The sequence below is a fragment of the Fusarium keratoplasticum genome, chromosome 1, assembly GCF_025433545.1.
Source record: "Fusarium keratoplasticum isolate Fu6.1 chromosome 1, whole genome shotgun sequence".
NCBI lineage: Eukaryota > Fungi > Ascomycota > Sordariomycetes > Hypocreales > Nectriaceae > Fusarium > Fusarium keratoplasticum.
Window position 1 is genome coordinate 211,398 of NC_070529.1, and position 27,825 is coordinate 239,222.

The 27,825-nt window shown below is 51.6% G+C and overlaps 9 protein-coding genes across 9 annotated transcripts; 5 read left to right on the forward strand and 4 right to left on the reverse strand.

Moving 5' to 3' along the window:
- Positions 1-814: 814 nt before the first annotated feature.
- Positions 815-2,232, forward strand: NCS57_00006500 (Oxidored-FMN domain-containing protein; the record flags this gene model as incomplete). Its single annotated transcript, XM_053050157.1, has 2 exons — positions 815-1,162; positions 1,213-2,232. 2 exons carry the CDS (start codon positions 815-817, stop codon positions 2,230-2,232), a joined length of 1,368 nt encoding a protein of 455 aa, XP_052918672.1.
- An 89-nt stretch (positions 2,233-2,321) lies between these two features.
- Positions 2,322-4,099, reverse strand: NCS57_00006600 (uncharacterized protein; the record flags this gene model as incomplete). Its single annotated transcript, XM_053050158.1, has 4 exons — positions 2,322-2,450; positions 2,499-3,326; positions 3,372-3,734; positions 3,785-4,099. 4 exons carry the CDS (start codon positions 4,097-4,099, stop codon positions 2,322-2,324), a joined length of 1,635 nt encoding a protein of 544 aa, XP_052918673.1.
- A 1,101-nt stretch (positions 4,100-5,200) lies between these two features.
- On the reverse strand, positions 5,201-8,491 carry NCS57_00006700 (uncharacterized protein; the record flags this gene model as incomplete). The annotated part of the gene is made up of 5 exons (XM_053050159.1): positions 5,201-5,683; positions 5,739-5,942; positions 5,997-6,073; positions 6,126-6,229; positions 6,276-8,491. 5 exons carry the CDS (start codon positions 8,489-8,491, stop codon positions 5,201-5,203), a joined length of 3,084 nt encoding a protein of 1,027 aa, XP_052918674.1.
- A 438-nt stretch (positions 8,492-8,929) lies between these two features.
- NCS57_00006800 (Fungal-trans domain-containing protein) lies at positions 8,930-10,984 on the forward strand (the record flags this gene model as incomplete). The annotated part of the gene is made up of 7 exons (XM_053050160.1): positions 8,930-8,989; positions 9,049-9,115; positions 9,186-9,272; positions 9,326-9,397; positions 9,464-9,528; positions 9,582-10,607; positions 10,655-10,984. 7 exons carry the CDS (start codon positions 8,930-8,932, stop codon positions 10,982-10,984), a joined length of 1,707 nt encoding a protein of 568 aa, XP_052918675.1.
- A 420-nt stretch (positions 10,985-11,404) lies between these two features.
- Positions 11,405-13,718, forward strand: NCS57_00006900 (Zn(2)-C6 fungal-type domain-containing protein; the record flags this gene model as incomplete). Its single annotated transcript, XM_053050161.1, has 5 exons — positions 11,405-11,624; positions 11,676-12,924; positions 12,974-13,089; positions 13,137-13,334; positions 13,387-13,718. The coding sequence occupies exons 1-5, from the start codon at positions 11,438-11,440 to the stop codon at positions 13,716-13,718; spliced, it is 2,082 nt and encodes a 693-aa protein (XP_052918676.1). The 5' UTR covers positions 11,405-11,437.
- Positions 13,719-14,186: 468 nt separating this feature from the next.
- Positions 14,187-14,675, forward strand: NCS57_00007000 (putative Xaa-Pro aminopeptidase PEPP; the record flags this gene model as incomplete). The annotated part of the gene is made up of 2 exons (XM_053050162.1): positions 14,187-14,359; positions 14,414-14,675. 2 exons carry the CDS (start codon positions 14,187-14,189, stop codon positions 14,673-14,675), a joined length of 435 nt encoding a protein of 144 aa, XP_052918677.1.
- An 813-nt stretch (positions 14,676-15,488) lies between these two features.
- On the reverse strand, positions 15,489-17,181 carry NCS57_00007100 (uncharacterized protein; the record flags this gene model as incomplete). The annotated part of the gene is made up of 2 exons (XM_053050163.1): positions 15,489-16,624; positions 16,671-17,181. 2 exons carry the CDS (start codon positions 17,179-17,181, stop codon positions 15,489-15,491), a joined length of 1,647 nt encoding a protein of 548 aa, XP_052918678.1.
- Positions 17,182-20,253: 3,072 nt separating this feature from the next.
- Positions 20,254-22,159, forward strand: NCS57_00007200 (Peptidase S53 domain-containing protein; the record flags this gene model as incomplete). Its single annotated transcript, XM_053050164.1, has 3 exons — positions 20,254-21,176; positions 21,228-21,363; positions 21,413-22,159. 3 exons carry the CDS (start codon positions 20,254-20,256, stop codon positions 22,157-22,159), a joined length of 1,806 nt encoding a protein of 601 aa, XP_052918679.1.
- Positions 22,160-25,464: 3,305 nt separating this feature from the next.
- On the reverse strand, positions 25,465-27,288 carry NCS57_00007300 (MFS domain-containing protein; the record flags this gene model as incomplete). Its single annotated transcript, XM_053050165.1, has 5 exons — positions 25,465-25,723; positions 25,778-26,209; positions 26,257-26,296; positions 26,350-26,936; positions 26,987-27,288. The coding sequence occupies 5 exons, from the start codon at positions 27,286-27,288 to the stop codon at positions 25,465-25,467; spliced, it is 1,620 nt and encodes a 539-aa protein (XP_052918680.1).
- Positions 27,289-27,825: the final 537 nt, after the last annotated feature.

A 27,825-nucleotide genomic window follows, 5' to 3' on the forward strand; every position in this document is an offset into this window, starting at 1 on the left:
GGGGTTAAAGGCTGTACCAGCTATAAATTGAAGGGGAATGGTTATAGTGGCCGAGATTCCATCAGAGGCCTTTTGCAGACTATTTATGGCGGAACTAGCACAGACAAGGAGGCAACTGGGTCACTTACGGCGGGCAGCATGGCCGCCTCTGTGGCAGGGCGTTTTCGAAGTGATAGGGCCTCATCGTAACACGTCTGAGAGGGTGGCTGCTTTCGTGCTACTATGGTCTATCACATCAAGGGATAAAACATGGCCTTGGCATGAAGTGTGGGTAGTCGCGCGGGCTAAATACTAATATGCGGCTGCCTTGGACGTATTTCGAGGTCATATCAGTGGTGCCTTTCGGGTCCGGGTTGGCACGTACGCACGTGAGTTGGATATGGATGTTTAGGTGCGGCTCTCATTCCCACGTGAAAGCCGTCGGTGAATTGCGTCTCACGATATGAAAAGACCGCAAATCGGCATTCAAAAAGCCGCCCAAAATTGTGGGAATTCCTGTGGGTTTATTAACGTAACAAGCTGACAAAAACAGAGCAGCTTTACCAACAAAGGCCCGCATTTAAATCCTTTTTAACGTTGCGACTTCGGGACCAACAGCGCCCTACAACGTTGTGTAGGGCGCGAAAGCTTCAACCCAGATTGCTAAGCAAATCAAGCTTCCGGAGGAACTATGACCGAATTATCGAACCAAGATGAAGTCAATTTTTTACTTTATCTATCGATATAAAGCTTGGGGCCAAGACTAGCGAGGTCCAGGCACAGATCTTGACATCAGCATTAGCATCGATATCAGACCATCACTCGCAGACTCAACATGGCGGCATACCTCACCCAGCGAATCTGCCATCCTCATCATGGCATCCCTGTCTCTCGACCAGAGACTCCTGCACCCGAAAAGGAGATCAAATGCCATCAGCCAATTTACAACAAGGCTTCCAAGGGTGTCCCCTTCTTCACCCCAGAGCAGGATCCCCGATCTGGAACGGCCATCCAGCCTCAGCCCTCGGGAAAGCCCATCCCCAAGCTCTTCACACCCTTGAAGATTCGTGGTATCGAAATGCAAAACCGCATCTGGGTAGCTCCAATGTGCCAGTATAGTGCTCATGAAGGCTTCCATACTCCATGGCACATCACCCACTATGGCGGGATGCTGCAACGCGGCGTGAGTATTTCCATTCTGGCTCCTATCTCCTCTACTAAACTTCGAAACAGCCCGGCCTTGTGATGATTGAGGCGACCGCAGTGCAAGCAAACGGTCGCATCACACCCGAAGACTCGGGCATTTGGCTAGACGCCCATGTCGACACCCTCAAGAAGCACGTCGACTTCGCTCACAGCCAAAACGCCCTTATCGGCATCCAACTCGCCCATGCCGGTCGCAAGGCTTCTACCGTAGCTCCCTGGCTGAGCTCTGGAGCCACAGCATCCAAAGAAGTCGGCGGATGGCCAGATGACGTGGTCGGTCCCAGTGACGAAGCTTTCAACGAGCATTTTCCTACTCCTCGCGCAATGACTATCGCCGAGATTGATCAGTTCAAACACGATTTCATCTCGGGCGTCAATCGCGCTGTCGGGGCTGGCTTTGACGTCATCGAATTACACTTTGCCCATGGGTACCTCGTCTCGAGCTTCTTCTCCCCCGCCGTCAACAAGAGGACGGATAAATACGGAGGGTGCTTTGAGAACCGTATTCGTTTGGCTCTTGAGCTCGTTGACGCGACGAGAGAGGCGATTCCCAAGGATATGCCTCTGTTTGTCCGCATCAGTGCTACTGAGTGGCTCGATACCAACCCCGACTGGAAGGGAGAGAGCTGGACCATTGACGAAAGCGTCAAGCTCGCTAAAATCCTGGCTGAGCGGGGCGTTGATGTCCTCGATGTGTCAAGCGGCGGCAATCACGCACAGCAAAAGATAATTGGTGGTCCCGCATATCAGGCTCCCTTCGCCAAGAAGATCAAGGCTGCAGTTGGAGACAAGATGCTTGTTAGTTCAGTGGGAAACATCAAGACCGGCCAGGTAGCTCAGGACGTTATTGCTGGCGGCAAGGATGCAGACGACACTCCGTTGGACCTGATTGCAGCTGCGCGCATGTTCCAGAAGAACCCTGGTCTCGTTTGGGCCTGGGCCGATGAACTGGAGACGGACATTCATGTGGCTCATCAGATTGGTTGGGGATTTGGTGGAAGAGCCCATAAGGATGCCTTCGGCGACGGTAAACACAAGAAGCATTAGAGAATTGAACCAGGGCTACCATGAAATGTTATCAACAATCATTCAATCATTACTGTACATTCTATTTATGCTTGCGTGACTCATTCCTTTTAACCGGCCTTCTCCGTGATCTCCGGCTGCACCAGCTGCCTCCGCGTAAACGTGACATTGAAGTCAGCTTGCTTCACGAACCAAGCATTGATAATCCTCCACTCCTTGCTAGGATCTTGGAAGTCAATCTGGTACAAGTTAGTTGATAGTCTTCAATTCGGTGTCCTCGAACTCACCTCAAATCGTCGCAAAAGACTCGGCACGACCTTGTAAATCTCCAGCAGGCTGATGTTCTTGCCAATGCAAGTTCGGCTACCCATGCCAAACTGGAACATCATACCGCTCATCTTCTTAATTCGCTTATCCTCGTCTTCCGGGTTCGCGTTGGGGTCTGGCAGCCATCGCTCGGGACGGTACTCGCTGGTGTCAGGGCCGAAGATCTCAGGGCGATTGTGGATCAGCCATGCTGAAGCTCCGACGATAGTACCGCCCTTGATGTGGTGGCCTCCAATATCAGCTCCTTGAGGCGGCACAATTCGTTCAAGCGGAAGACCAGGTGCAGGGTGCATTCGGAAGGCTTCCTGAATGCAGGCGTGGAGGTAGGGGAATCGCTGAGCTTCGGCAAAGGTGACGAGACCAGTTTCATAATCCGAAAAGGCGCCAGATTTTGAAGCCTCATCCAGCTCCTTCTGAAGCTTGTAGTAGCAAGATTTGTTGCGGAGGAGGTAGTAGAAGACTGCAGAGAGGGTGATGGCCGTCGTCTCGGAGCCAGCAAAGGCCATCGACACAGCCATTGTCTGCACCAGGGTGTCGGTCATAAACTCAGGTCGAGCCTCTCGAGCAGCGATGAACTTGGAAAGCAAGTCCTGTCCCAGGGCCTGCTTCTTGATGTCGGTGGTAGGGAGGACGGCGTCGGAGTTGAGCTCAGGGATGAGTCGCTCAGCCATACGAGCGCGAGCAAATCGAGCGACAGGGAATGTCGAGTCAAACAGACCCCATTGAGAGAGCTTGAGGTATAGAGGGTTCTTCAAGAACACAAGGTCCAAGAATGGTATTTGGCCGATCTGGTATTGTTAGCTTGTGCCATGCCATATCTACGGTGGACTTACTGGAGCGACGTAGAGGAACAGCTTGGAAAGGTATGCAACAATGCCCTCCACATCCTCGTTTTTCTCAATGAACCCATGGCGCTTGCTATAAGTAATTTCGCCAATAACATCAAAGGCATAAAACTGAAGCCACTGTGTGAAGTCACAGCCCGAAGGCTTTCCAGCAAACAACTTTTCTGTTTGGTTGAGGAACAGCTTGGTGGTGTTGTCGACAAAGGGCTCATACTGGACGAGTGCGCTCATGGAAAAGGCTGAATTGACGCTTCTGCGGAATTGGGAGTGGAAGTCATTGTTGGTGGTGCTGAAGAGGGATGCAAGGCGATGGCCTTTGACGACGGATTGTTGGACGATATAAAAGTCGGACTAGTGTGGATTAATATGCAGTTCATGACAAGTGCAAAAGGGTTATGTACCTTGATGTAGCCCTTGTTCAGACCATAGATAGACTTGAGAACGGCAGGATCGGCAAAAGACAAAGTGTTGGGTCCTATCCTGACGATATCTCCGTGTTTGGCATGGAGGGCTTGGAGAGTAACCTCTGGTCGCTGGCCGTAGACATCAACGAATCTCCACCAATCCGTCAAAGAAGCGAGGAAGGGACCGGGGTACTTGTTCAAGCCATGATGATAACGATTTTTCACAAGCCATCCCAGAACCAAAGAAACCAATACCAACACCCAGTGACGGGCGAGGTTACTGAGAAGAGTTTCAATCAAGCCGTTGTTCATGTTGAAAACAAACAGGCAAAAGGGGAATGAAACCAGTTGATGTTGAAGGGAATGGTTGGCATGAATCCAAGTCCATCTTTCTTCTCTGGCCTCCCTCTCTTTATACGATAACGACTTACACCAGCTCTTCGAGGCAAACTCGGTGTTCGGCTGCACTCCAGAACTGGGCCCCACAGCCAACCTGGGGTATTGGGGTGTCAAGCCCCCACAGGTTTCGGCAGTTGAACACGGCAACGAGTGTCTGAGACCCCGAGATGCGATCTCGAGGGGGGCTTAAGTCGTATATAGTTATAAATGCATCCATGATTAGCTTACTACTGAAGACATCACCTGAACGAGGCGAGGAGCTGGCCTCCTCGACGTAATCTTGCGACTTGCCGAAGTTGGGGCTAGAACATTGTCGGCAAATGTCACGGATGATACGGAGGATACAGAGATTTTCCAATCATAACTCGGTGGAGTTGTGCAGATAGCAATCTGAGGATTGAGCTGATAACAGGAGCCTGGCATGGGCCATGTTGGCGAGATATTCACTTGCGTATGCCCTCTGAAGCCTCCCTGACCATTCCATCGATGGTGTTTGGCCAATTTCACTCCTCAGTGATGTCATTCTCGTTTGGTCTTTTCTCTGTGCGGGCTTCCTCGGGTGAGCTTGTCTAATTTAGGGTTAGCGGCATTGAAGCATCGTTCTAGGGTAAGTTGTCTCTTTTCCTCAGAAGACCACGACACAGTCAATAGATGAATAGATCTCCTGCTCCTCGTGGTTCAGGCAGTTATCGGTCTTTTTTTCTTTTCTGTTTTCGATTTTTATATGAATAATCATCATAAAGCTAGGTATAACCTTGTTGTTGGGGAAGACCACAGTTCACCTGTTCTCCTTCACTTCAGGCCCCTGTAAACACCAACTCTTACATATATTGACCACGATAACATTCATCAACTCTTCGTAATAGAGAATTACGTCATCACACGTGAAATCGACCCCAATAATCCTACATTTCCATTTTTCGTGTCATATTACTTTTATCCACGAATCTATCATCCAGATTAAGACCCCCAAGCCTTCATACAAAACCACCCTCTGTGCCAGCTGCCATTATTTTACACCCCAAACTCCTCAATAACACTCCTAGCCTCGGTAAAGTCGTTATCAACCCCAGTGAAGGGCATCTTGAGTCCAAAACCTTCTGGTCCTCCCACCTTGATACCCTCCTCCGACTTCCACAGCGGATGCGAAGGCAGCGCAATGACATTAACCCTCAGACCATATCGCAAGTCCTGAGAGCCGATACCTTCACCGTCTTGACCCAGGATTGAAATGAGATCTGGAACTGTGCACACCACCCTTTGAGACTCCTCTGAGCCGTCAGCGTCGCTCAAGGCGGCGTACAGATACTCGTTCTGGAAAGGAATAAACATGTGGCCGTCAGTCGGGGCAGATTGTTGACTTGAGCCAGCAGACTCTCGCTCGTCTTCACTCAGAGGAGCAATAATGACAGCTCCCATGGTATAGCCACCGCCGACATGGCGACGGACATCAATAATCTTGCCAGTGAAGAGGAGCTTTCCAGCACAGACGTCAAACTGTATTGTGTTAATTATCACATGGAAAGATTGTGGGATAACTCAAGTGACTCACAATAGCATCTATGTAACTCGACTTCTTGCGGCGAGCGGCATGAACAGCGCGGCCGAGATACCACGCTAGAGATAGAGTGTTGGGGACACCGTGGGACTTGATCGCCGCGCCTGACAACGGGTTTGCGCACACAGCGCAGCCTAGACCAAGTTCGATGGCAGTATTTCGAAGGATACTTTCCAACCTCACAGGTGAGTCCGCATTCTGGTATTGTTAGCACATGTGTGAAGAGTGACATGTGTTCGGGGACTCGCTCACCAGAACCACGCCTGCGTTTCCCCGGGCGTCAGAGACCACACAAGGAACGAGAGAATGACCGTAAACGCTAAAAGTGGCTAAGGCAAGTTAACATCAAATCTGAAAGAGTGGAAGAGTCCTAAAACTTACCGTGATACATGGTGGGATAAGCTCGACCCATAGCATCACCGTCAACAACCGGAACGTCAAAGTGGACGCCAGTGGGAAAGGCACTCAGGCCGTTTCCACCGCCACTGTTAATGTTAGAAAAGACCTCGGAGCTGGATTTGGGTCACTTACATCTCATCGATAAACATGCCATCAAAAGACTTATTGCCAACAACCTTGTTGACGGCATTGATGCCAGAAGAAATCTCGGTCCCACCAGCGATCCGTTCGTTGATAACACTGGGACTACCGTACCAAGAGCCAAAGCAGAGGACGGCATCATCCTTCAGAGACTTTGGAGAAATGATCCTCATCTTCCTGTGACCACCGGTTCTCAGAGCGTGCAGGCCCTTGAGAAATTCGTGATGTGTAGGACCACCGCCTCCGGTGCCCAGAACTCCGCATCCAGTTGCCATCATCTCCAGATCAACTTCTGACACGTACCAAACACCGTCTTTCACCTCAGGTCGGTAGGTTTCCAAATCAACGTGGAGAGATGGCTTATAAGTAGGAACCAGGGCATCAGGCACGCTAACCTTGTCCCCTTCATCCTCCTCATAGCTCTGCTCGCTTGACATGGGAGGGGAGGAGGGAGGGGTCAACTCGCTGGGGATTGCAAGATGACCGACAGCTCGGATCTGAATGCGCATCGCACCATTGGGCGTATACTGAAGAGGCATCTTGTTGATCTCAACAATTTGCACGCCCTCTTTTGCTGCTCCCTTCTGAACAGCCAGATCAACAGCCTTGGCGCACGCAGCGTCGATAACCTCTTTTTCAGAGCGTCCTTCAGGAATCTCGACAATGTCAATCTCGCCAGAGACCTTGGCAATCGCGGCACCAACCGCGTTGGCAGCGCCTTGGTGAATTGGCACGATGCACTTGTCAACGCCATTGAGATCCTCAGTGACGAGAAGGGCACCACCTCCGACGAGGAGAACGTGGGTTGGGGCTGAAGAAACCTTCATCTGCTCAACAACGCCCTCTAGCATCTTCTTCAACTCCTTGCGCGCCTTTTCGACGACCGACTCAGGTACATCCCTAACGAGTGTGACGTCTCCAAGCTCTGCCTTGCCCAGCGCGACAACAATGTCACTCGCCGTCAGGGTCTGGCCTCCAAACACCTTGGCTTCTTGCTGGATACAATGACCAACAGAAGCAGGTCCAATGGTAAGATTGTCCGTTTCAGAGTCGACCTGAACCTTGCTACCGCCACCCAAGCCAATAGAAACAACTTCAGGCATGGAAAAGGCTGTGCGAACACCTCCAACTTCGACAAAGCCAGGGGCCTGACGGGGGAAACCTGAAGGCAACAGGGCGCACACATCAGTTGTGGTGCCACCAATATCAACAACAAGGACTTGAGGCTCGACCGAGTCGACTTCGGACGTTGTGTCCACTTGCTTCTTGTAATCAAGTCCAGCCAGGAACGCAGCACCCGTCATACTGTTTGTAGGACCACTGGCAAAGGTCTTGATAGGGTACTCGGCTGCAGTGTCGGCATCGATCAAGGTACCATCGTTTTGAGAAAGGTAGAGCGGGCAAGTGAGTTGAAGTCGTGCCATTGCTCGCTTAAAGCCCTTCTTGACCCGAAGGCCTGTTCGGAGGATAGCGGTGTTGAGAATGGTGGCATTTTCTCGTTCCAAGAAGCCAGTAGGTCCAATGTCATGAGAGCACACAACTGAAAGTTCTGGAGCTTCATCAAGGATGATCTTCTTGCATTCTTCCTCGTGAAGACCCTCGTGGTCGAGTGGAGAGAATACGCCGACGAGAGCAACAGCCTTGATGCCCGATGCAAGGATATCTCGGGCAGCTTGTCTGATTTGCTGGGGGTTCAGAGGTGCAATCTCTCTCCCATCAATCTCAAGACCTCCATCGAGATAGTGGACTCCTCCGTCAAGGATACTCCGGAGACCGATAGGGAAGTCCGAAAAGGGTGGAAGCTGCCGGGTAAAGGGGCCGCATAGTCGAACGACGGCAACCCGGTCTAGCCTCCTCGCATCAGCCTCAACCAGGGCATTGATGAAGTGCGTAGTTCCGATAGTGACGCTCAAAACACGGCCCTGGTCGATCTTTGAGTCACGAATGACGGCGCGGATCGCCGACTCTATGCCGCTGGTGATGTCCCTAGTGGTAGAGGTCTTGTGGGAGGCGAGGACTCCACGACCGGGCATGTCGACGGCGCGGATGTCGAGAATGGCCGCATCCGTGTTGGTCCCACCGACGTCTACTCCAATGCGGTAAAGAGACATGTTGTCGTCAGTTTGTATGCGGCTAGTCAAGGTCGTTGTGCTGCCCATGGGCTGAAGCACTCGGCCATGATACTCACCCTTTTGTAGTTGAGCCATTGTCGCCATCGCCAAACTCCTTCACCTCCTCTTCCGAGACAACAAATTCCGTACGTAACTAAGTGACGATCATAGAAACCTAGCCAACAAGAAGGAGGCTGGCGGGGAACTCGGCTTTGCCGATGGAGCCAAGTGTGCTCAGTTGGCCGACGAAGTTCCCCGACGAAGTTCCCCGATCTGAGACCTCCGTGCGAGGCCAAAGCGTCGCCTTAGCACCGACGGAATGGGTTTGCCCCATCCGATCTGGGGTACTCTGGAGATAAGCTCTGCAAAACCATGCCTCTGACACGGGCGCAAACAACCGGCGATGGTTCAAGCAGAGGGCCTTTAAAGACGTCGAACGGCAGTCAATCAAGCCTCCTCAACAGCTCAGGGGAATCCCCATTCCATCAAGAACCCCGATCTCCAACAATTCACGCGTCTCGACCGTGAATCACCATGGCAGCAGCGTCAGCATTGCTCAAGCGCATCGAGCTGCCACGTGGATCCCGGTGGATTGTATGCGACCCTCCCCTTGGCCCTGTCGTCCAATGTGATTGATTAACCATGTCCTGCAGAACGAGGATGTCCGACCTGTCGGGTCAGAGAGACGCACATGGACGTTTCTGACGTTCCACAACTTCTGTGCGTTGCGTGTCACGCGTTTTTCTGCCGTGGCGAGGACAAGGCTGACAAGGTTTTTTTTTTTCCGCAGGGCTGCTAATCAACTGCAACATCGCCACATATCTTACTGGCAGTGCTCTTATTCCGTTGGGCCTTACTTGGTGGCAGGCCATCATTGGTGAGTATCAATTGATCAATTGTATCTGTTTTATCGGTCTGACTCTTGTGTAGCCATCATCATCGGCAACATCATTGCCACGGTCGCCCTCATTCTCAGCTCCCTTGCCGGAGCCTACTACCATAGTATGTTTCGACCCACCATCGCAAGGCTGAGATACTAACTCCAGCAGTTGGTTTTCCCGTCTTCAGTCGGGCTGTCTGGGGCATATGGGGCTCCCAATTCGTCATCTGGAACCGCATCTTTCTTGCATTTGGTAAGTCTTCCTCTTCACCCTCCTCATCGATGATAATGCTAACTGAATACCAGTCTGGTCAGTATACACGCTCTATTTCTCTTATGTTTACTCACAATACTAGGTATGGCTTCCAATCATGGGTCGGAGGTGAATGCACCTACTTGATGCTCCTCTCCTGGGACCCCAACCTCGAGAAGCACATCCCAAACAAGATCCCCGCAGACACGGGCATGACATCTGCTCAGTTTCTGTCATATTTCGTCTTTTGCATGATCAGTCTTCCGTTCCTCTGGATTCGCCCTCACCGGATCGAAAAGTTCTTTTACTTTGCGAGCACGGTGACGTTGATCTTCTTCCTCGTTCTCCTCATCTGGGCTTTGGCAACGATGGGGCCAGACGGGTTTGGCGACACTCTGAAGTCGGGCACAGACATTCCGTTGACTGGAAGCCCCAATAGCACCGTTTGGCTCATGATTTCCGGCATCATGTCGACGGTTGGTTCCATTGCAGCTGGGATCCTCAACCAAAACGACTATGCTCGACTCTCTCGCCGCCCAAGCGATGCGATCTGGGGACAAGCCTTTGCATTTCCTTTCTACAGCATCATCGCTTCTGTGATCGGCATTCTAGTCACAGCTGCTACTCAGAAACGCATGGGCGAGGCCATCTGGAACCCGCCTACTCTCTTCGTTGGTCTCCTCGCAAAGGATAATGATGCTGGAACCCGCGCAGCCGTCTTCTTCGCTGGACTGGCGTTGGCCATCTCGCAGCTTGGCAGCAACCTCCCCGGAAACGCGCTGTCTGGTGGCATGGACTTGGCTTCCACTTTCCCCAAGTACATCAACATTCGTCGAGGAGCGTATATTGTTGCTCTCCTCAGCCCGGTCGTCAACCCTTGGCGTCTTGTCAACACGGCCACGACTTTCCTGACAGTTCTATCTGGATATGGAGTGTTCCTTGCCCCAATGACTGGATTGATGGTTGCACACTATATCATGGTGGCCAAGATGAAGGTGAATGTGGATGACCTGTACACTGGGGACAGCAACAGCATCTACTGGTACTACAAGGGCCTCAACTGGCGTGCCCCAATCGCGGTATGTGTCTCCTTTTTGTCAAACAACATGTGCTAATTTTTCAACAGTGGGTCGTCGGTGTTGCGCCTCTCCTTCCTGGCTTCATCGCAGCCGTCAACCTGTCCATCTCAATCTCTGATGGCGCCATTGAGCTGTACTATCTCAACTACATGTATGGCTTCATGGCAAGCGCATTTGTGTATGCCTTGCTTCATCGCCTGGTCCCAGATCAAAAGCTCGATGCCTTCGTCCAAGAAAGCCCATCAGCCAAGGAAGTGCAGGCGCTGTATGACGGCCGCTGGGACATTACTTACGCCGAGGCTGGGACTCAGATTGAGGACTCTCCACCTCCGGCAGATCCTCGCAAGGGAGCGGCATCAGTTACGACGTCTGTTTAGATAAGAATGTACCAAGTTTAGTCTACAAGATTAGTAACAATGCCCAATGGTTTACGGAGAATCTGAAGACTCTACGAATAATACGTACAAGCAATTGAAGTCCTTCAACACCCATGCTCTCATCTCCACCAAAAACCCCATCGTCAACCCCTTTCGGTCTCGTTCTCCGTCTTGGGTTAATGCCAAACCTTAGTTCCCGTGATCTCCGTTAGTCATCCATCCTCTCCTCTCGCCTCCTTTCATCTCCCTGTCAACACACATTCCGATGTCGCCGGGGCCACAAAGTAACATCGGCCAACTCGAAAAAAAGCCTGGGCCACTCCTTTTCCTTCGGCCAACTTATCTGTACCCGTGTCCCCCCCCGTCGCGTGATTTGGCCGACACACATCCAATTCCTCCTCCCTCCCTCCTCGCCAACATCCAGCCGCGTGGGGACCGGACCGGCGGACCAGGATGGAGAATCTCACGGGTACCGACACGCCGGATCGCGGAGCGGGAACGGGAACCCTCGCACCCCCCCGCAAATTCACCATCCGCAGCAAGTTTGGCCAGGCCCGTAAGCCTCGGAGCCGTAAGAACAGGCCGTGTGACGCGTGTCGCCGACGGAAAACGGCCTGCGTTATTACCTCAGAGCCGCCATGTGAGCGCCGCCGCAGACGGAGAACTACTGCGAGCTACTAACGATAAGTAGGCCTCTTTTGTAAGAGTCGGGGCCTAGTGTGTCAATCGCTCTCAGACCCGGACGCACTGTCATTAGCATCCCGAGCAAACACCCAGAGCGTTGCTCCATCCAGCTCGAGCCCACAGTCACCGTCGATCTCTGCCATCTCACCGTCAGCCTCTGAAAGCAACCCTCAACGAGCCGAGTCGGCTGCTGTCGTCCATGACGGCCTCGTCCGCCAATCAGGACCAGGACCTGTCGGCCAAGAGCCTGTGGCGTCGGCTGGCGTCGATTCGCCGATGCAGGACCCAGCAGACGAAATTGTCCACACGCTCGAGGATGAACCCGACAAGACGACGCATGCCATGGGATTGGCCGCCGAGCAGGACCCCTACTTCCTCGACGCCTTCAGATCCCTCCTCCTGAGTGAGCGGGAGGGCATTGACGCCAGCTTCCTCCAGGTCTACCCCGGCGGACAAGACCCGGATGACCACCCCATTCACTTCCTTTTGCTGCAAGATGAGTTCCCCGCACACAAGAACCAGGCTAAGCAAGCCGCATCCGATGCCATTGAGACCTTTATCTGGCCCCACGGCCCAGCACTCGTCCGGCTGTATTTCCGACACGTCCACTCCGCGTTTCCCGTCATCTCCAAGGGTCGCTTCCTGCGCCAATATCTCACTGCCAAGCTCGATATCCCCTCGTCGCTGCGGGGCGCGGTTTACGCGTTGGCCTGTGTCTTTTGGCGAAAGGACCCGTCCCTTGAAGGCCCTTGTCCCTTCCAGCAACACGACCTCACCAACCATGCACAAGAGTCTCTTAGGCGAGAGCTGGAGTCGCCGAACCTCTGGAGGTTGCAGGCTGCCCTGCTGCTAATGCATATGGTTCCTCCCGACATCGATAGCGTTGAAACTCCCTATACCTGGATCATGGCGTCGCAAGCCACAGCGGCCGCCCAGATGATTGGCCTTCATCAAGACCCTGCCAAATGGAACATTGCTCCGTGGGAAAAGAAGCTGCGGAGGAAACTTTGGTGGGCCACCTACTTTACTGACTGTTGGTCAGCCGTTTGCCACGGGAACCCTCCACACATTGCTGCCGACACATTCACCACGCCACCCCCAGACTTGGAGGACCTTCGGTCTGATGAAGACCTTCCCCTGGACTTGCATCATATGGTTGATCCTTGTAACACGTCCTTCCGCGTGCCTGACGGAGTTCGCTTCCTCGAGATGATCAATATTGCTAGAGACACGCGTGTCATCCTGGATTGTAGTTGGTTAGTCAAGTCAAACCCGACATGCAAGCTGTTTCTAATGCACTTCTAGTGGCGTGAAAGCAACTGTGCAGACGCGCACTCAACTCATACCGATACGAGACAAGCTAAGGGAATGGCCAAGCCTCGTCCCAAACTGCTTGGCCGTTGGGCCCAGTACTTCCAACGGTGAGTCTTCCAAGTTGGCCGAAGCCTGCATCCTCTTACACAAACAGGCCCGCTTCACTTATCATACTACGCCACTCATGTGCTTTTGTTCCGTGGGCTCATGTACCCAGCCACGAAAGCGGCAAAAGCAAACCCCGGTTCAAATCTCCGCAGATGGTTGTCCACGGCATTAGCAGAATTCGACAACTTTACCACTTTCATGGCGTACATCACGGAGAATGAGTTAACAAGCTTCTGGGGTCGTCGTAAGTTCCCCGATCAGCTCACGGATCCTCAATTGACCACTGACCGCACTAGATGCCCGATCTCAGTTGATCTTGTGTGGCAACTTCCTCATCTACTTGTTCCTATTAGCGACGGAGCCGCGGGATGTTGAAGCGGCATATCGACTACTCGAAAAATTTCACCTGTCATTACAGCGTCTCGGGGCTACGGAAGACATTGCGGCTAAGGTGCTTCTCCGGCCCGTCATATTGCGCATCGAGTCGTTCTTTATACAAGCCACAGAACTCATCAAGACCGGCCGGACTGTAGAATCACCGGTGTTGTACAAGGAAAAGATGAATGTAGAGGTGGTACAGACTACCAGTTCGAGGGCGTCCCAGATCAAGGACATAATCAGTCCGTAGTTGCAACACAACACAGTTACAGCCAACACTTCCCATGTAAAACCCCCATGCTGTTACATGCTGGGGGTTCAAGTCATCACCAACAACTGTTGGTCACGGACCGGGGTAGCCCAGCCGTGACGAGCCAACAGGATGTGATACCCGCAGACGAGGTCAGCTTCGGCCAACTTGAGACCCTCGTTTAAATCAGATCCATGCTGCATGTATTACTCAGGCGAAGCAACCGTCGGCGAACTGATTTCTGTTAAAAATAGGGCCGCAAAGAGCCGCCGTGGGGCCCCTGATCGGCGAGTTTCCCACAGCCGAGGCGTCCCCACCGCAAGTTCGCCGACGCATGCTCAACCTAGGTAGCGATCACTTAAAGCCATACATGAGGCTCAATGAGATTACAATACTCAAATTGAATCATCTGACTTGAATTGTTCTGGGCCCTGCAAGTCAGAGATAAGCCTCGGAAAACCGGCAGTAATGTTCGCCGAAGACTTGGACCGAATCCTGAGCGGGAGGTATCCCGGCAAGTCTCACGCGCTGAGGGTCGTGGAGCTCTTACGAGAGAAAGTTCCTAATGCCAAGGGTTATCTCTATCTCGAAGGGCGAATATCAAAGTTGTTGGAAGATAGCGATGAGCTTGAGCCATTCCGGTGTGTAATCCCTTGACCTCCGACCACTTGCTGTACTGACATCCTTGTACCTAGCCAGCGTCGACACTTCTACTATCTCACAGGTTGTGATCTAAGCAACTGCTATCTCCTATACGATATCGATTCTTCCAAGTCCACCCTGTTCATTCCCCCGATAGATCCCGAGGAGGTTGTCTGGTGTGGTCTGCCTTTCAACCCTCAGCAGGCACTCAAGAAGTTCGACGTTGATGAAGTCGAGTTTTCGACTGAACTCGACAATGTCCCCTCTCACCTTTCTAGCTCTCAGGACTCGGCAGTCTATACTACCGCATATTAAGTCTCCTCACACATCAAATTTGGTCTTGACAATGTCGACTCGTTCATTCTCAAAGGGGTCATCGACCGGTGTCGAGTCGTCAAAGATGAGTATGAGGTAGCCATGATCCGAAAGGCAAACATCATCTCAAGCCTCGGCCATGAAACCATCATGAAGCAAGTGTCCAAAGCAAGCAACGAGATGCAACCGGAGGCGGCGTTTCTGGGTCATTGCGTCGCACACAGTGCCAAGAAGATGGCGTATCCCCAATCGTGGCTGCTGGTCGCGCTGGAGCCATCTTGCATTACGAAGCCAATGACCGTCCTCTTGGTGGAAAGCAGAGCCTTTTGGTTGATGCTAGCGCTGAGTGGAACAACTACAGCTCCGGTATCGTAAGTGTACGTCTTGTATAATGCCGTGTGGGCCACTGTCGACACAGACTACGGGCTAGGAATAACAACCAGACGACCAACGATTCCTAACCTCAGAATACGTCTAGGGAGATTATAAATTACTAGACGAAAAACATAAGAATCTTTCCAGGACATAATTCTAGACTCTAGATTCTTGCCAACCTCGACTCCAATGATCACCGCTAATATAGATTGCGCTGTCAGACATAAATGTTTATACTGGTTAAAACAAGTGTTTAGGTTTCCATCCGAGCAAAGTGCTTCGACTAGGACGGATAGGCACGACAAGAGTCTTTCTTCGCATAAATTCACAGATGAAGCAATCGGTCTTGTAACTCTAGTTCTCTTCTTTCATTTCCATATCGTCATGTCTCATAATAGGCGCTTTGGATTGTGCAAATCTCTCCGCCATTGCCAGCTTTCATCTCGCCACTCCCGTCAGGACTGCTGCTCCTCCTATCTCAATTCCATCACCATCCTCACCCGGTCCACCAAGATCAACCCAGTCCTGAAACTCTTCAACCTCCGTGTACATCTCAGATGTCTTGTTATACCCCTCCATCGACTCGGGGGTCCGAAGTCGCATGTCATAGTGGTCCTCCCTGGAATACCCCCGTGCTGCCGACGTCCCAGTGCGCGAGTCCGTTCTCGAATCATTGGTCTTCCATCGGGGAAACTGATGTTTGAGAATCTGCAGCGTGTCCTTCTTCATCTGCTCAATGATGCCTTCAGCCACTTCCTCGCGGCGATTCACGGCCTCGACTCCGTCATCCTCGTAGACTTTGGGGAACTGCCACTTCATGTATAGGTTCATGTGTGGTGCTTGGAGCTGGAAGTCGCTGTTGTTCTGGTCCTGGAAATAGTAGTGGCAGAGACAGCACGTGGGCTTGCTGGTGCCGATGAACATGGAGTTGTTCCAGAAGTCGACCGGCTGCGTCTTGTTCTGCTGGACTAGGTCGGAGTGAAGACAAACCTCGCAGTGGATCCTGGACCTGAAGCTAAAGGATGACAGCTGCTCGCGAACCACTTCGTCCAGGCGATAGCGTTGGAGATCGGCAATGTAGGCATCGTATTCAGATGAGTCGAGGTCGGAAAAGGCGGCACGAACGACTTCGGCTGGCGAAGTCAGTGATCTGGGGAGAGATACGTGTCCTAGGCCAGGTGAGGGGAGGTAGTCGACAGTGAAGTTCTGGAAAAGGCCAGGCCATTTCATGGGGGCGTCGGATATGATCTCGGACGCCCGTCGATATGACTGGAGGCGGCCGAGGTAGTGGCGAAGTTCACACCAAGAGCGGGATTGAACAGCGTCGCCCTCGTTGGCATATTTCTCGATCGTCTGCTCGGTGGCTGAGTCCGTTTTACTATGATGTATGGCCTTGATGAGGATTTCGCAGTTACGGAGAACTGGAATTGTACCCGCCTTGTTAGCATGCAGGTGCCAAACGGAGGAGATTGAACAAGGCTGACATCTGTTCTTAGCATCCGCAGAAGCTGAAATATCGCGAGGAAACTCTCCCTTGGCCGCCAGGCATTTGAGCCGTCCGATGATTTCCGAGTCTTGAGCAGTCAGCTACGGATCTCGGTACGGCCAGGGAGTACGAACCTGGGGGTTCTCCCCGACGCTCGCAGTCCTCGATACAATTTTGGAGTGCAGAGGCGAGACTCATCAAGTATAGCTTCAACCTCGGAAAGTTAAACTCCAGGATGCGGCCCAAGACGTGCTTCTTGAGCGGCTTCGGGTTCAACCTTTTCGGGTTCTGCCCAACTGTCTCAAGCAATTCGATCAGGAAGCCCCTCACCCTTTCAAACTCCCCTGGCTTCCTGTTGTTAGAGGTAAAGCGGTAGTTGGGACCCTGGGGTCCGGCCAGAACGGTCAACGCCGTGACGGTGTCGCCGCCTTTCTGTATGTCGCAGACCTGCGCCAGTTTGCAGAGGAATTTCTCGTATTCAGTGAGGCGAGGGTCAGGGTCAGTTTGACCGGATGAGTAAGAAACGGGACCCTTTGCTTTGCAGGCTTCGTTAGCTGCCACGAGCAGGATGCAGAGGCTGACGAGACGAAGATGTGTCTCTTGTTTGAGGGGCACGGGGATACGAGGGCTTGTCGACGGGTCCATATTGGTGCACAGCAAGGAAACGGGTTTTGAGCTAGAATGCGGCGCAGACCAGATAGTCGGTCTGAAGTATGGGGTGGGTTGCTTTCAAGTTATGAGTTTGGCCCTGAACACTCTACTGTCATGGAATAACAAGCCTGGTTCAGTTGATCATGAAAGCGACTAAACTCGAGCTGTGGGATTTTGACACGGAGTGCAGGTGCCTTTATCATGGAGATGGACAGCCTGACCCCGCCGCATATTTATGCGGGAGGCCTACCACACCCAGCATTCCCCGCCATCTATTAGCACCTTTGAGCCAATGCGCAGCCCCTACCCAATTACGGCCTCTTGTTTCTTGCAAGGCAGGCTGCAATACGGCTGACGGCTGAATGTAGGCCCAACCATGAGCTGAGTTTCAAGCCCGCGGCGTACTGGAGGGGTTCTAGCTGGCCAGTTGACGGCACCGGACGGGTCGCGTCTTGGAAGGTGGTCAACGTGGCACCCGCAGAGAGCTCGGGACGACTTGGAAGCCTAAATCCTTGCTTTTAATAAGTAAGCAAAAGTATAGATCATTGTTGCATAGGCGAAGCGCACCCACGGCGAGTCTTGAAGTCTACTATTAAATACCGAGATGCTTCATGCCAAAAGTATCTTAGGCTACCAGGACACCCATGTCCCCTTAAGGCGACAGTGAAGGTCAAGATCCTACCTGATTGTAAACTCCTGGTCGACTCGAATCTGCCCCTGACTAACCGCCACGCTCTTGTCCCCCGGCCTTGCCTGTACCGTCGCCAGCTCAACATCACTCCTACTACTCTTCTTGTCGTCCGACCACGCATCATCCTCCGAGTCACGACCCGGCCGAGCGCTCCTGTGCAAGCTCCTGTCAAATTGCGGCACCGGCTCGTCGATGACTTCAAATCCCGACGTGTTCTGCGTCTTGCGCGTGCTGGTGATGTATCTCGTGGACCGGTTGCCGTATCCGTAGGATGCTTCGGCGGAGGAACTCTTGAAGCCGTGGCGGAGGTATGGGCGGAGGGAGGGGAGGCAGGCGATGATGAGGGCCATGTTTTCGTCGAGGATGGACCAGATTTCTAGACGAAATATTAGTTGCTGGTAATGGGTGGATGTGGGTGTGGACTCATGAATTATGGTTAGGGGCTTGACTCCGCTCGTAGATGTCCTAATTTTGAGCGATGATACTGGCTGAGATCTCTGCCATGTGTCTCGGAGGCCGTTGATCTGGTCCCCCCTATAACGTCTTCGCTACCTGAGTGCTATTCTGGTGTTAAAGCTAACTCCAGGTGTATAAGTTTCCTACTCTCTAATATCTCTTTTATCCTAAAACGAGGAGTCGGGGACTCTAAATATTTGGGTTTTTTATTTAAGATCTCTCTTTTTTTTTTTTAATTGGATTACTGGATAGGATAGAAATCATTGAAATCAAATTATTAGCAAGTTTCTTATCTACCCTGCTAAAATGTTTGCCTTAGCCCCCGCTGCCCTATAATCTTAACAGGAGGGATTTAAGAATGTCATTTTTGATCGGTAGCCCTTTGGCAATATTAGCAAATTCGATCCTGATATCTTTGTCGCCCAGGGTAATAAGGATAAGCTAAGAGTTAAGGGCCTAGAAATGGGATTAATGAGAGGGGGTAGAGTTGCTTAGCCTGAGGGGTAAGCATTGCGCTGATGCGGGGCTGATGAGTGGCTGAGCCGAAGTTAAGCCGGGGCTCGGGAGACCGTAAAAGCGGCCACCTATGATGACTAAGAAGTCACCTGAGTTTCGTCTCAGGATACCATAGGATACCCGTTATTAACGTCATTATGTGCGGCGGCAGGACAATTGGTCTTAATCCAACTAGACTCATCGTCCCAGTTCTCTGTAGGTGGCGCGGCTGCTTACCTAACTAACCCAATTACAAGCTTTCCTCTACACGTTTCAACGGCCTTGTTGTTCTAATATAGCTAATACACCTGCCGCCACGATTGGTACGTAACACAGTCACGACCTTTGCAGCCAGCGGAACCATTTCGCTCAATACGCTTAGCCCGCGGCTCGTCAACAATATAGTGAGACAAACCACTTCATCATCATATCACACGTTAGGATTCCGATACTGCATGGTGTTTCTTGCATTGTATTACCAGTCAAGAGCAAATCACTCGTCCTCAAAGAAGTATGCAAGAAAATCCCGATTAGGAATAGGCAGGTAGACGGTGGTATTGAGGCGTCCGGGGATCTGAATCCAGTTTGCAGACACAGATATGACTAGCTGCCAGCCAGTCGGGACACAAGTGAGGCTTCATCTTGAGCACAGAGTCCATGTCGCCAAACACCACCATGTTGGCATCAAGAAAGCAGACAGCGTCGTCCTCGAACAATTGAACAGGACACACTTTCGTCCATGTGCCTCTGAATATTTCGACAACCAATTGGTGATTTGTTCCATGTGGTGGCAACAAATGGTCACACTGGCTCAATATTATGTTGCACTTGGGAGCTTGCTCTGGATATTTTCTCACTTACTTCACTGGGACAAACGGAATTGACAAAGTCGCGTCATATGCAGCTCTAAACAGCGCATCCACACCCTCGTTGTTCATTTAATCTCAAATAGAAGCACTTTTGTTGATGGTGTTTTTGGCCGATCGGCAGTCTATGAAACAAAGCCGATAACATAACTGGAAGTTGGAATTCGTGATTGGCGAGTCCCGCTCGGTCCCACAGCTTGCCCCTGAATGACTCCCTAAAACGGACAAGCCAGGCTACGGCAAAAGCTCCCAATCAAGCAGCTCGCCAAGAATCCCAGAGGCCCTTTTGTATCCCAAAGACCTTTTGCTACGAAGAACTCCATTTCAATGCCGACTTATCCAGAGTCATGTATATGCGTCTTGTGACGGTGCCGAGTTATCCAGAATCGTGCGTTTGTCACTCCAAACTCGTGATAAGAGCATGTAGATAAAAACGAGGTCTCTACCACTCGCACTTTTCCTTGGCAATCCTTCCACATCCCAGCATATTATTCTCCCTAGGCTTCAATATTTCTTTCTTTGAAGGTAGAGGACCATAGGTGATCCTCCAAGCTCACCATGCATCTCTCCTCATATCAGTGCCTCTTGCTGGCGTTGTCGGCTCTGCCCACGGCATTTGGCAAGTCGTTCTCGCACCATTCCAAGGTGCCAAAGGGTTGGCATGTCGACGAAAACGCCCGCGTCTCTGCTGCAAAGCAGCAAGTCTTCAGCATTGCACTGACTATGCAAAATGTGGACCAGCTGGAGTCCAAGCTGCTTGATCTTTCCACTCCCGGGGGCGAAAACTATGGCCAGTGGTTGTCACACGACGAAGTCAAGTCAACCTTCTCTCCTTCGAAAGAGGCCGTTTCTAGCGTCACAAAGTGGCTCAAGTCCAGCGGCGTCAAGAACTACAAAGTGAACGGCGCTTTCATTGACTTTGCCATCGACGTTCCCGGAGCCAACTCCCTGCTGGGAGGTGACTATCAATATTACGTCAAGGACGGCCAGACCAAGTTGCGAACCCTTTCGTACTCCATCCCCAATTCCCTGGCAGAGCACATTCAATACGTGGATCCAAGCATCAACTTCGGAGCCACCTCGGCTTTCACCCCCATCTCTCGTCCGTCGCGGACTACTGTCACCAAGCGCAACAATGCAGCCTCAAAGAGCTCCGTTGATGCTTCATGCCAGACAAGTATCACTCCTTCTTGCTTGAAGCAACTGTACAACATCGGAGACTACACCCCCGACGCGGAGTCCGGAAGCACTATTGGCTTCAGCAGTTTCCTCAACCAATCTGCCCTCTTCTCTGATGTATTCCAGTTTGAGGAGAAGTTTGGTATCCCCAAGCAGAACTTCACCAAGGTCTTGATCAACAACCCGGTCAATGACCAGAGTCCCACCAGCAAGAACTACGGCGAGGCTGATTTGGATGCTGAGAACATTGTTGGAATCGCCCATCCTCTTCCTTTTACTGAGTACCTCACAGGAGGTTCACCGTGAGTTCAGTGTAATAGTATGAAATTTTCTCAGGAGCTAACATCAGCCAGACCCTTCGTCCCCAATATTGACCAGCCTACTGCTGCTGACAACCAGAATGAGCCTTACCTGCCGTATTTCCGGTACCTCTTGACCCAGAAGGATCTCCCTGCCGTTATCTCTACCTCGTACGGTGACGAAGAAGACGTATGATTTCCCCCCTCGTTTTCGTCTGGCTTATCTAACATTACCGCAGGGCGTCCCACGAGAATATGCCACCCTTACCTGCAACCTCATTGGCCTTTTGGGTCTCCGAGGTATCACCGTCATCTTTTCTTCCGGCGATCTTGGAGTGGGTGCTGGATGCTTGGCTCCTGACTACAAGACTGTCGAGTTCAACGCCATCTTCCCCGCCACCTGCCCTTACTTGACTTCCGTCGGTGGTACTGTTGATGTCACTCCTGAGATTGCCTGGGATGGATCGTCTGGAGGATTCAGCAAGTACTTCGCCCGACCTAGTTACCAGAACCAGGCCGTCAAGACATACATGAAGACCGTGTCAGACAAGACCAAGAAGTACTACGCTCCTTACACCAACTGGAACGGCCGAGGTTTCCCTGATGTCTCTGGACACAGTGCCTCGCCTGGCTACGAGGTTATCTACGGTGGGAAGCAGGCCAGAAGCGGGGGTACCAGCGCTGCGGCTCCTGTTTGGGCTGGTATTGTTGGTCTGTTGAACGACGCCCGATTCCGGGCTGGTAAGGGAAGCTTGGGCTGGTTGAACCCTCTTATCTACAAGTATGGACCCAAGGTCTTGACAGATATTACTGGGGGCTACAGCATTGGATGCGACGGCAACAACACTCAGACCGGCGGGCCAGAACCCGCCGGGTCTGGTATTGTTCCCGGCGCTAGGTGGAACGCTACTGCTGGATGGGATCCTGTGACTGGATATGGCTCACCTGACTTTGGAAAGTTGAAGGACCTAGTTCTGAGTTTTTAAGTTCATGAGCTCAGGTTAAAGCAGCACCAGCTCAGGATCATGGGCGAGAGAGGAAATCATGGGTGTCTGGATTCGTAGCAGAGTATACCTGTTATGACTGCCTATCTGCAACCACATAGAAACTGAGAGCAGAAAGGGCAAACTTCGCAAGCAGCCCATTGTTTTACCGATTGTGCTCATGAAGCTCCATTGAGGTTACCCAAACAACGCGTAGAATAGTCAATCCTGCATTCACAATAGGAATGATTTGCCCAATCGAGTAAACAGGTGATGTGAGGCGAACTGACTGTATCGTGATGGTGCGTTCAGCAGCCACCAGACTCAAACAGGCAAACGCGCCATGCTCCAGATGTTGCTGATCGACTGTGGTCGGGAGCTCTGAATGCATCCTGGAACCTAGCTTCTTGTATCCCTACAAGGCCTGCAGAGTCGTGAGAGATTGCCATCTTCCCACCTCAGAGGCTTGTCGTACGACGCTGTTTTGCTCATCGAGAGAAACCACGAATGCGCAGTACTCAGGCATCTCAAGCTATAGTAGATCCAGAACGGAAAGACTTGGTTCGGATGTCCTGTGGGGCAATTGCTGAACCATGACCACCAGAAGGCGGAAAAGCATTTGCAGCAATCCACGGCCAGAGTCTCTTGAGTGAAGCTGTGCATGATGATTCTGATGGTGACAAGTCCGAGGAATTGCGCTACCATTACTGCTCCCACTTGCCATCGAGCGGCTAGTGTCTCCTTTTCCATCAGCTGCATGGAGAGAGCACTGTTCTGGACGTCTAGGATCATGGACCCAAGAATGGCATCAACCGGAGAGAGCTCCCCTTGAACCAGGGGACCAAGGAAGCACAAGGCTAAGGACACGTGCATTCCAAGAAGGCCGCTTCCGAGTTCCTTTATTGCCGTGTGGCTATGGTGAAAAGATCCGAATAAGGTAGACAGGAAGAGAATGGCGGCTTGTGGCCAGGTGCCGGCTCGGACGCCATCGCCGATAATGTCTGCATCAGCAACCCAACATTGGTGCTCCTCATCCAGGCGCACGTCTTTAGCTCCTACAAAAGTGAAACCTCCGAGGACGATGGAGACCGCACCCATCATGAGACCGGACATGCGAAAAATCCAGGCAAAACGCCATTGCCTATTTTTGATGCGGGTCAAAAGGCGCTGATCGGTCACAAAGATCTCCTCAGGCGAGCCGAGGCATTTCTGAAGAAACCCAATGTCGTTCCTTAGATCCCGAATCTTCTCGTGATCTAGAAGAATAGTATCACTCGAACCCGTGAGATCGCGGTCGATGTAGCTCACGACTTTCGATAACCTGCTAGCCATTTCATCGAGATCGCCAGATGCTGCATTGCCACGCCGTTCCTCAAGTGACTCTGAAATACGCTCGGCGAGCTCCCTCATACTTAGAGATGTTCTAGAGCGCCTTCGTTTAGATATTTGGCGGCCGTTTGTCTAGAAACACGCGAGTTCATGTGTTCACTGGCTGCAGAATGATCAGATCATACCCGTTGTTTATCATCGCCCGGATCGCTTTTCAAAGTTTCAACATCAAGTTCACTGTCAAGAACTTGATTTGCAAATCGCCTGTGTAACTTGCAAAGTGCCTCAAGCTTGAGTTGGACTCGCTCAAGCTGCTTGCAACCCCGGCTGTACGGACCAATGGGGAAATTCTGGAGGTCCGAGGTTCTTTGGTGCACCTCTATACTCAAGTGACGGCGCAGGAACCCTTCTAGGACAATAAGGATGAGCTTGATCGCTACCAAACATATGGTTGTATAGTTTCCCACTTGTGACGCGGCCATGACTGCGGTCCTCAGGCCGAGATGAGGTCTGGGTGGACCGGGTTCATTACTTTTGGGGCAATTTTTCTCGCAGGAAATTCTAGCCTGAAATGCGATGTCTAATACTCAGCTTTTCAGCCTCATAAATGCAAGCAAAATCTGCTGACCTGACATACAGCTGCCGTCACTTCCAGAATAGGCGTCGTTGCTACCCTACTCGTCCCGAGAATGTGGCACCTGCTGGTGATAGGACCACAAGTGTTGGGTCTGGGCCTGGGCCTCTGCAGATAGTAAGTGAGAGCCGTGTATATCTTCCTACTTAGGGTATAATATTTAATCACATTATTTAATTTATATGTATCTCGCTGAATGCATATGTCTGACAATTCTACCTATAGGCGGAGATCGTTGCTATACTCCGAGATCAAAAGACCGCTGACCCCGTGAGAGAAGTTTCTCATATAGGGATCAAATTCACAGCCGTGTGTAAAGCCTACGTTCCAGTAAAACTCAACACAGATCCTCCGCAGCATATGAATCTGGTGATGATGCAAATCGGCACGGTATTTCCAGCAAGGATGGGCCTCAATCTTTACCAAGTCAGAACCAAATTCAGCCACGCAACTGATTCTACGGTACCCGGACCCAGAATAGCGAAGCGAGCCGAATATCCCTTGAATAAGGGAGATCCAGAGACGGGAGGAGAGAAAGAGTTGGATATGGTAATCGAGAGCGATGCTGACGATAAGTTCACTTTGAAGCGAAAGGACTTCAAATGTCGCGAGATAGTGATCCACGTGGCTCTACTCTTGGAGCAGAATCAACAGGAAACAACAAAGTCGTTCTATGCTGGGCTTAGATTCCATGTATCAAGCGGTATTCTCTATCGCATGCATGAGCTGGAGGAAGAGGGTGAAGACATCAAGCTCTCGTTTAAGCCTAAGAACTTTGGAGAACATTGCGAACACCTGGTTCCAAAAGATCTCAACTTGAACGAGCTTCTGCTGAGTTGGGTAGGGTCTAAGCGATCAGTTAGTGCTTCATTATAGACTTATAGAGCACCTGTACCTGTTTTGTTCCGACTTTTATATGTTGCGCAGCTACACCAGGGGACTAAATGTCGTCATTCAACGCTCATCCCCCCACCATTTGATCTATTATGGCTATGGGCGACTAGGGAAGTTTCTTGGGTCAGCTACTCGTGACGTGAGAGGAAACCCCAACTCTAGAGATTAAAGCAAGTTCTTTCAGTCTGTCGTTGCTGAACACGGGATTCAAGCCGGAAATACTGTTACCAAAAAGTCTGATGCGAGCGTTTCGTTGCATTTTGTACGTGCAACAGTGAAGAGTCACGGCATGAGTAGAAAGAGGTGGTTGTTCCAATAGAGAAATTGAGATTAGAGAGGTCAAACTACATGATCAACTTCGTCTCGTACACGCTTCAAAACTCCCATCAACTCCTAGCTCATTAAAACATCTTGTCATTTTCATAACATCAGGGGCGACCATAATCATTATTTATTTCTCGGTAGCAGTTTCGTTTTCTTCATGCTCGTGGCCAAGCTTGGCCTCGACGTCACCCTGTTCGACCTTGGTCGTGAGGCTGGTCGCAACGCGAGTCTTCCAGGCGGGAGTTCCGAGGTAAGCAATGCCATCGGGATCTTCGAACATGTGTTCGGTCTCCTCAAGGGTCTTGCCGGCAGTCTCGGGGAACATGAAGAAGACGTGGATGAACATGGCGACGTTGAAGACACCAAAGATGAGGTAGGTCTTGTATCTGGGAAGTATTAGTACCTGTGACAGTTCCAGGGTGGTGAGAAAGAAGCTTTACCGAATGTTCTCAAAGGCGACGGGAGTGAACAGACCGAGAGCAGTGTTGAAAGCCCAGTTAGCCGAAGTAGCCAGGGCAACACCCTTGCCACGGAGTCGGAGAGGGAACAGCTCAGGAGGATAAGTCCAAGAGGCGGGGCCCCAAGTGGGAGCAAAAGAGGCGACAAATAGGTATGTGCAGGCGATAAGACCCTTTGCAGCGGAGCCAGACACAGTCATCGAGACCTCGGGCACTCCGTCCTTGCCGCCGGGCCAGACAGTACCATTGGCTCCCAAGATGCCGGCGTTGGCAAACATCCAAACACCCATAAGAGCGCTGCCGGCTAGGAGTGTGGGTCGTCGTCCCCAGTGATCCATCCAGATCAGGGCTGGAACGGTCATGAGGACGTTGATGATGTACTGGATGGATGAGGCCAGCAAGTTGGCGTTACCACTAAACAATGTTAATAATTGACAGTAAAAGACGGTCATAGTACTGACCTGTAGCCTGCCATGGAGAACACGTAGGAGATGTAGTACACTAGGATTTGTTAGCGTCAAATTGTCTTTCAACAGGATGGTAGTCAAACTTACTCATGACGTTCATGCCGGTGAGCTGGGACCAAATCTGGGTAAACAGTCCAATCATGGTTCGGTTGATCATACGGGGCTTGAAGAGATCAAGGTAGGTAACATCAGAGATAGAGGCCTCAAAAGCACACATATCCTTAATGTCCTGCAACTCGAGAGCCACAAAGGGGTGGTTGGGGTCGCCATGGCCGTGGACAAGAGTGAGCACAGCACGGCAGTCTTCCCATCGATCCTTTCGGGCGAGCCAACGAGGAGACTCGGGGAGAAGCATCATCATGAAGAAGAGGAAGATGGCAGGGACCATCTGCAGACCCCAGGGGATACGCCAAGAGGCAGTGTTGTAGTTGCGTGAGTTTTGCTCGCCGATAAAGGAGCAGCCGTAGGAGATGTAGTACATGATCAGGATGCCCCAGGTGATGGCCCATTGTTGCATACCGATGAACCGACCACGCTTGGAGGGAGGAGAAATCTCGGCGATGTAGACGGGGACCTGAGCAGATTCGATACCGACGGAGAGACCGTTGATGACACGACCGACGACCAGCATGCCAATGTTCTGAGCAGCACAAGAGATGGTTGATCCAACAATCCTGGCAAGAGTGTCAGTGCTAGCCCGTCATTGAGGAATACCCTCACTTACCAGATAAGACAGCCGACCATGATAGAATACTTCCTACCCAGACGATCACTGAGCGGACCCGAGATCAAAGCACCAAGCCAAGAGCCAGCAGCCATACTAGCCGTGATACCACCTTGGTGCAGAGACTTGGGGCCACTGCAATCATCATCATCGGTAAAGGGCGGACCCTTGGGTCCCTGGTTGAAGTAGCACTTGTAAGAGTTCTCGCCGAGCTGTGCAGACACGGACGAGATATCGAAGCCAAAGAGGGCTCCACCAACCACCGCGACACCGGCGATGGCGTAAATATTGCCAATGGGCATGTTGAGTTTTACTCGTGTAAGAGTTGCTTAAGTGTTGTGTGCATGTGACTGAAGAGTGAGTTGTACAGAGAAGAGAGGGATACAAGCCAAGGAAAGAGCTCAATATATGTCATCGTCTTTTGAGTCCCAGTATCCAGAGCCTCGGGTTGTCGGCGCTGTGCGCGTCACGTTACGGTTGCAATGAACGGAGGTTGTACGGCATTACGTTCTGGGGGAAGGGTGGGGCTATGGAGAGGATGCTCAATACGGCAACTCTGAAACCGAGAATCCAAGTTGTTCACTAACATCAGATCAGCCTCAAAATGCAGTATTTTTTCGTCATTGTACGCTATAAAGTCTCGACAACTACCGAGACATGTCTGGCCTTTGAATTGCTCTCACTATAAATTCCGAGAAATCCGCCAATGTCTTAAACACACACGCTGCTCCAAGACATTTCCTCCAGTTAACAGCATCGTACCTCAATCACCTCAACCCGCAATCATCCCCGTAAGCGCCCTCTACCCCGTGACGCTCAGACATGGACCGTTTGTCTGC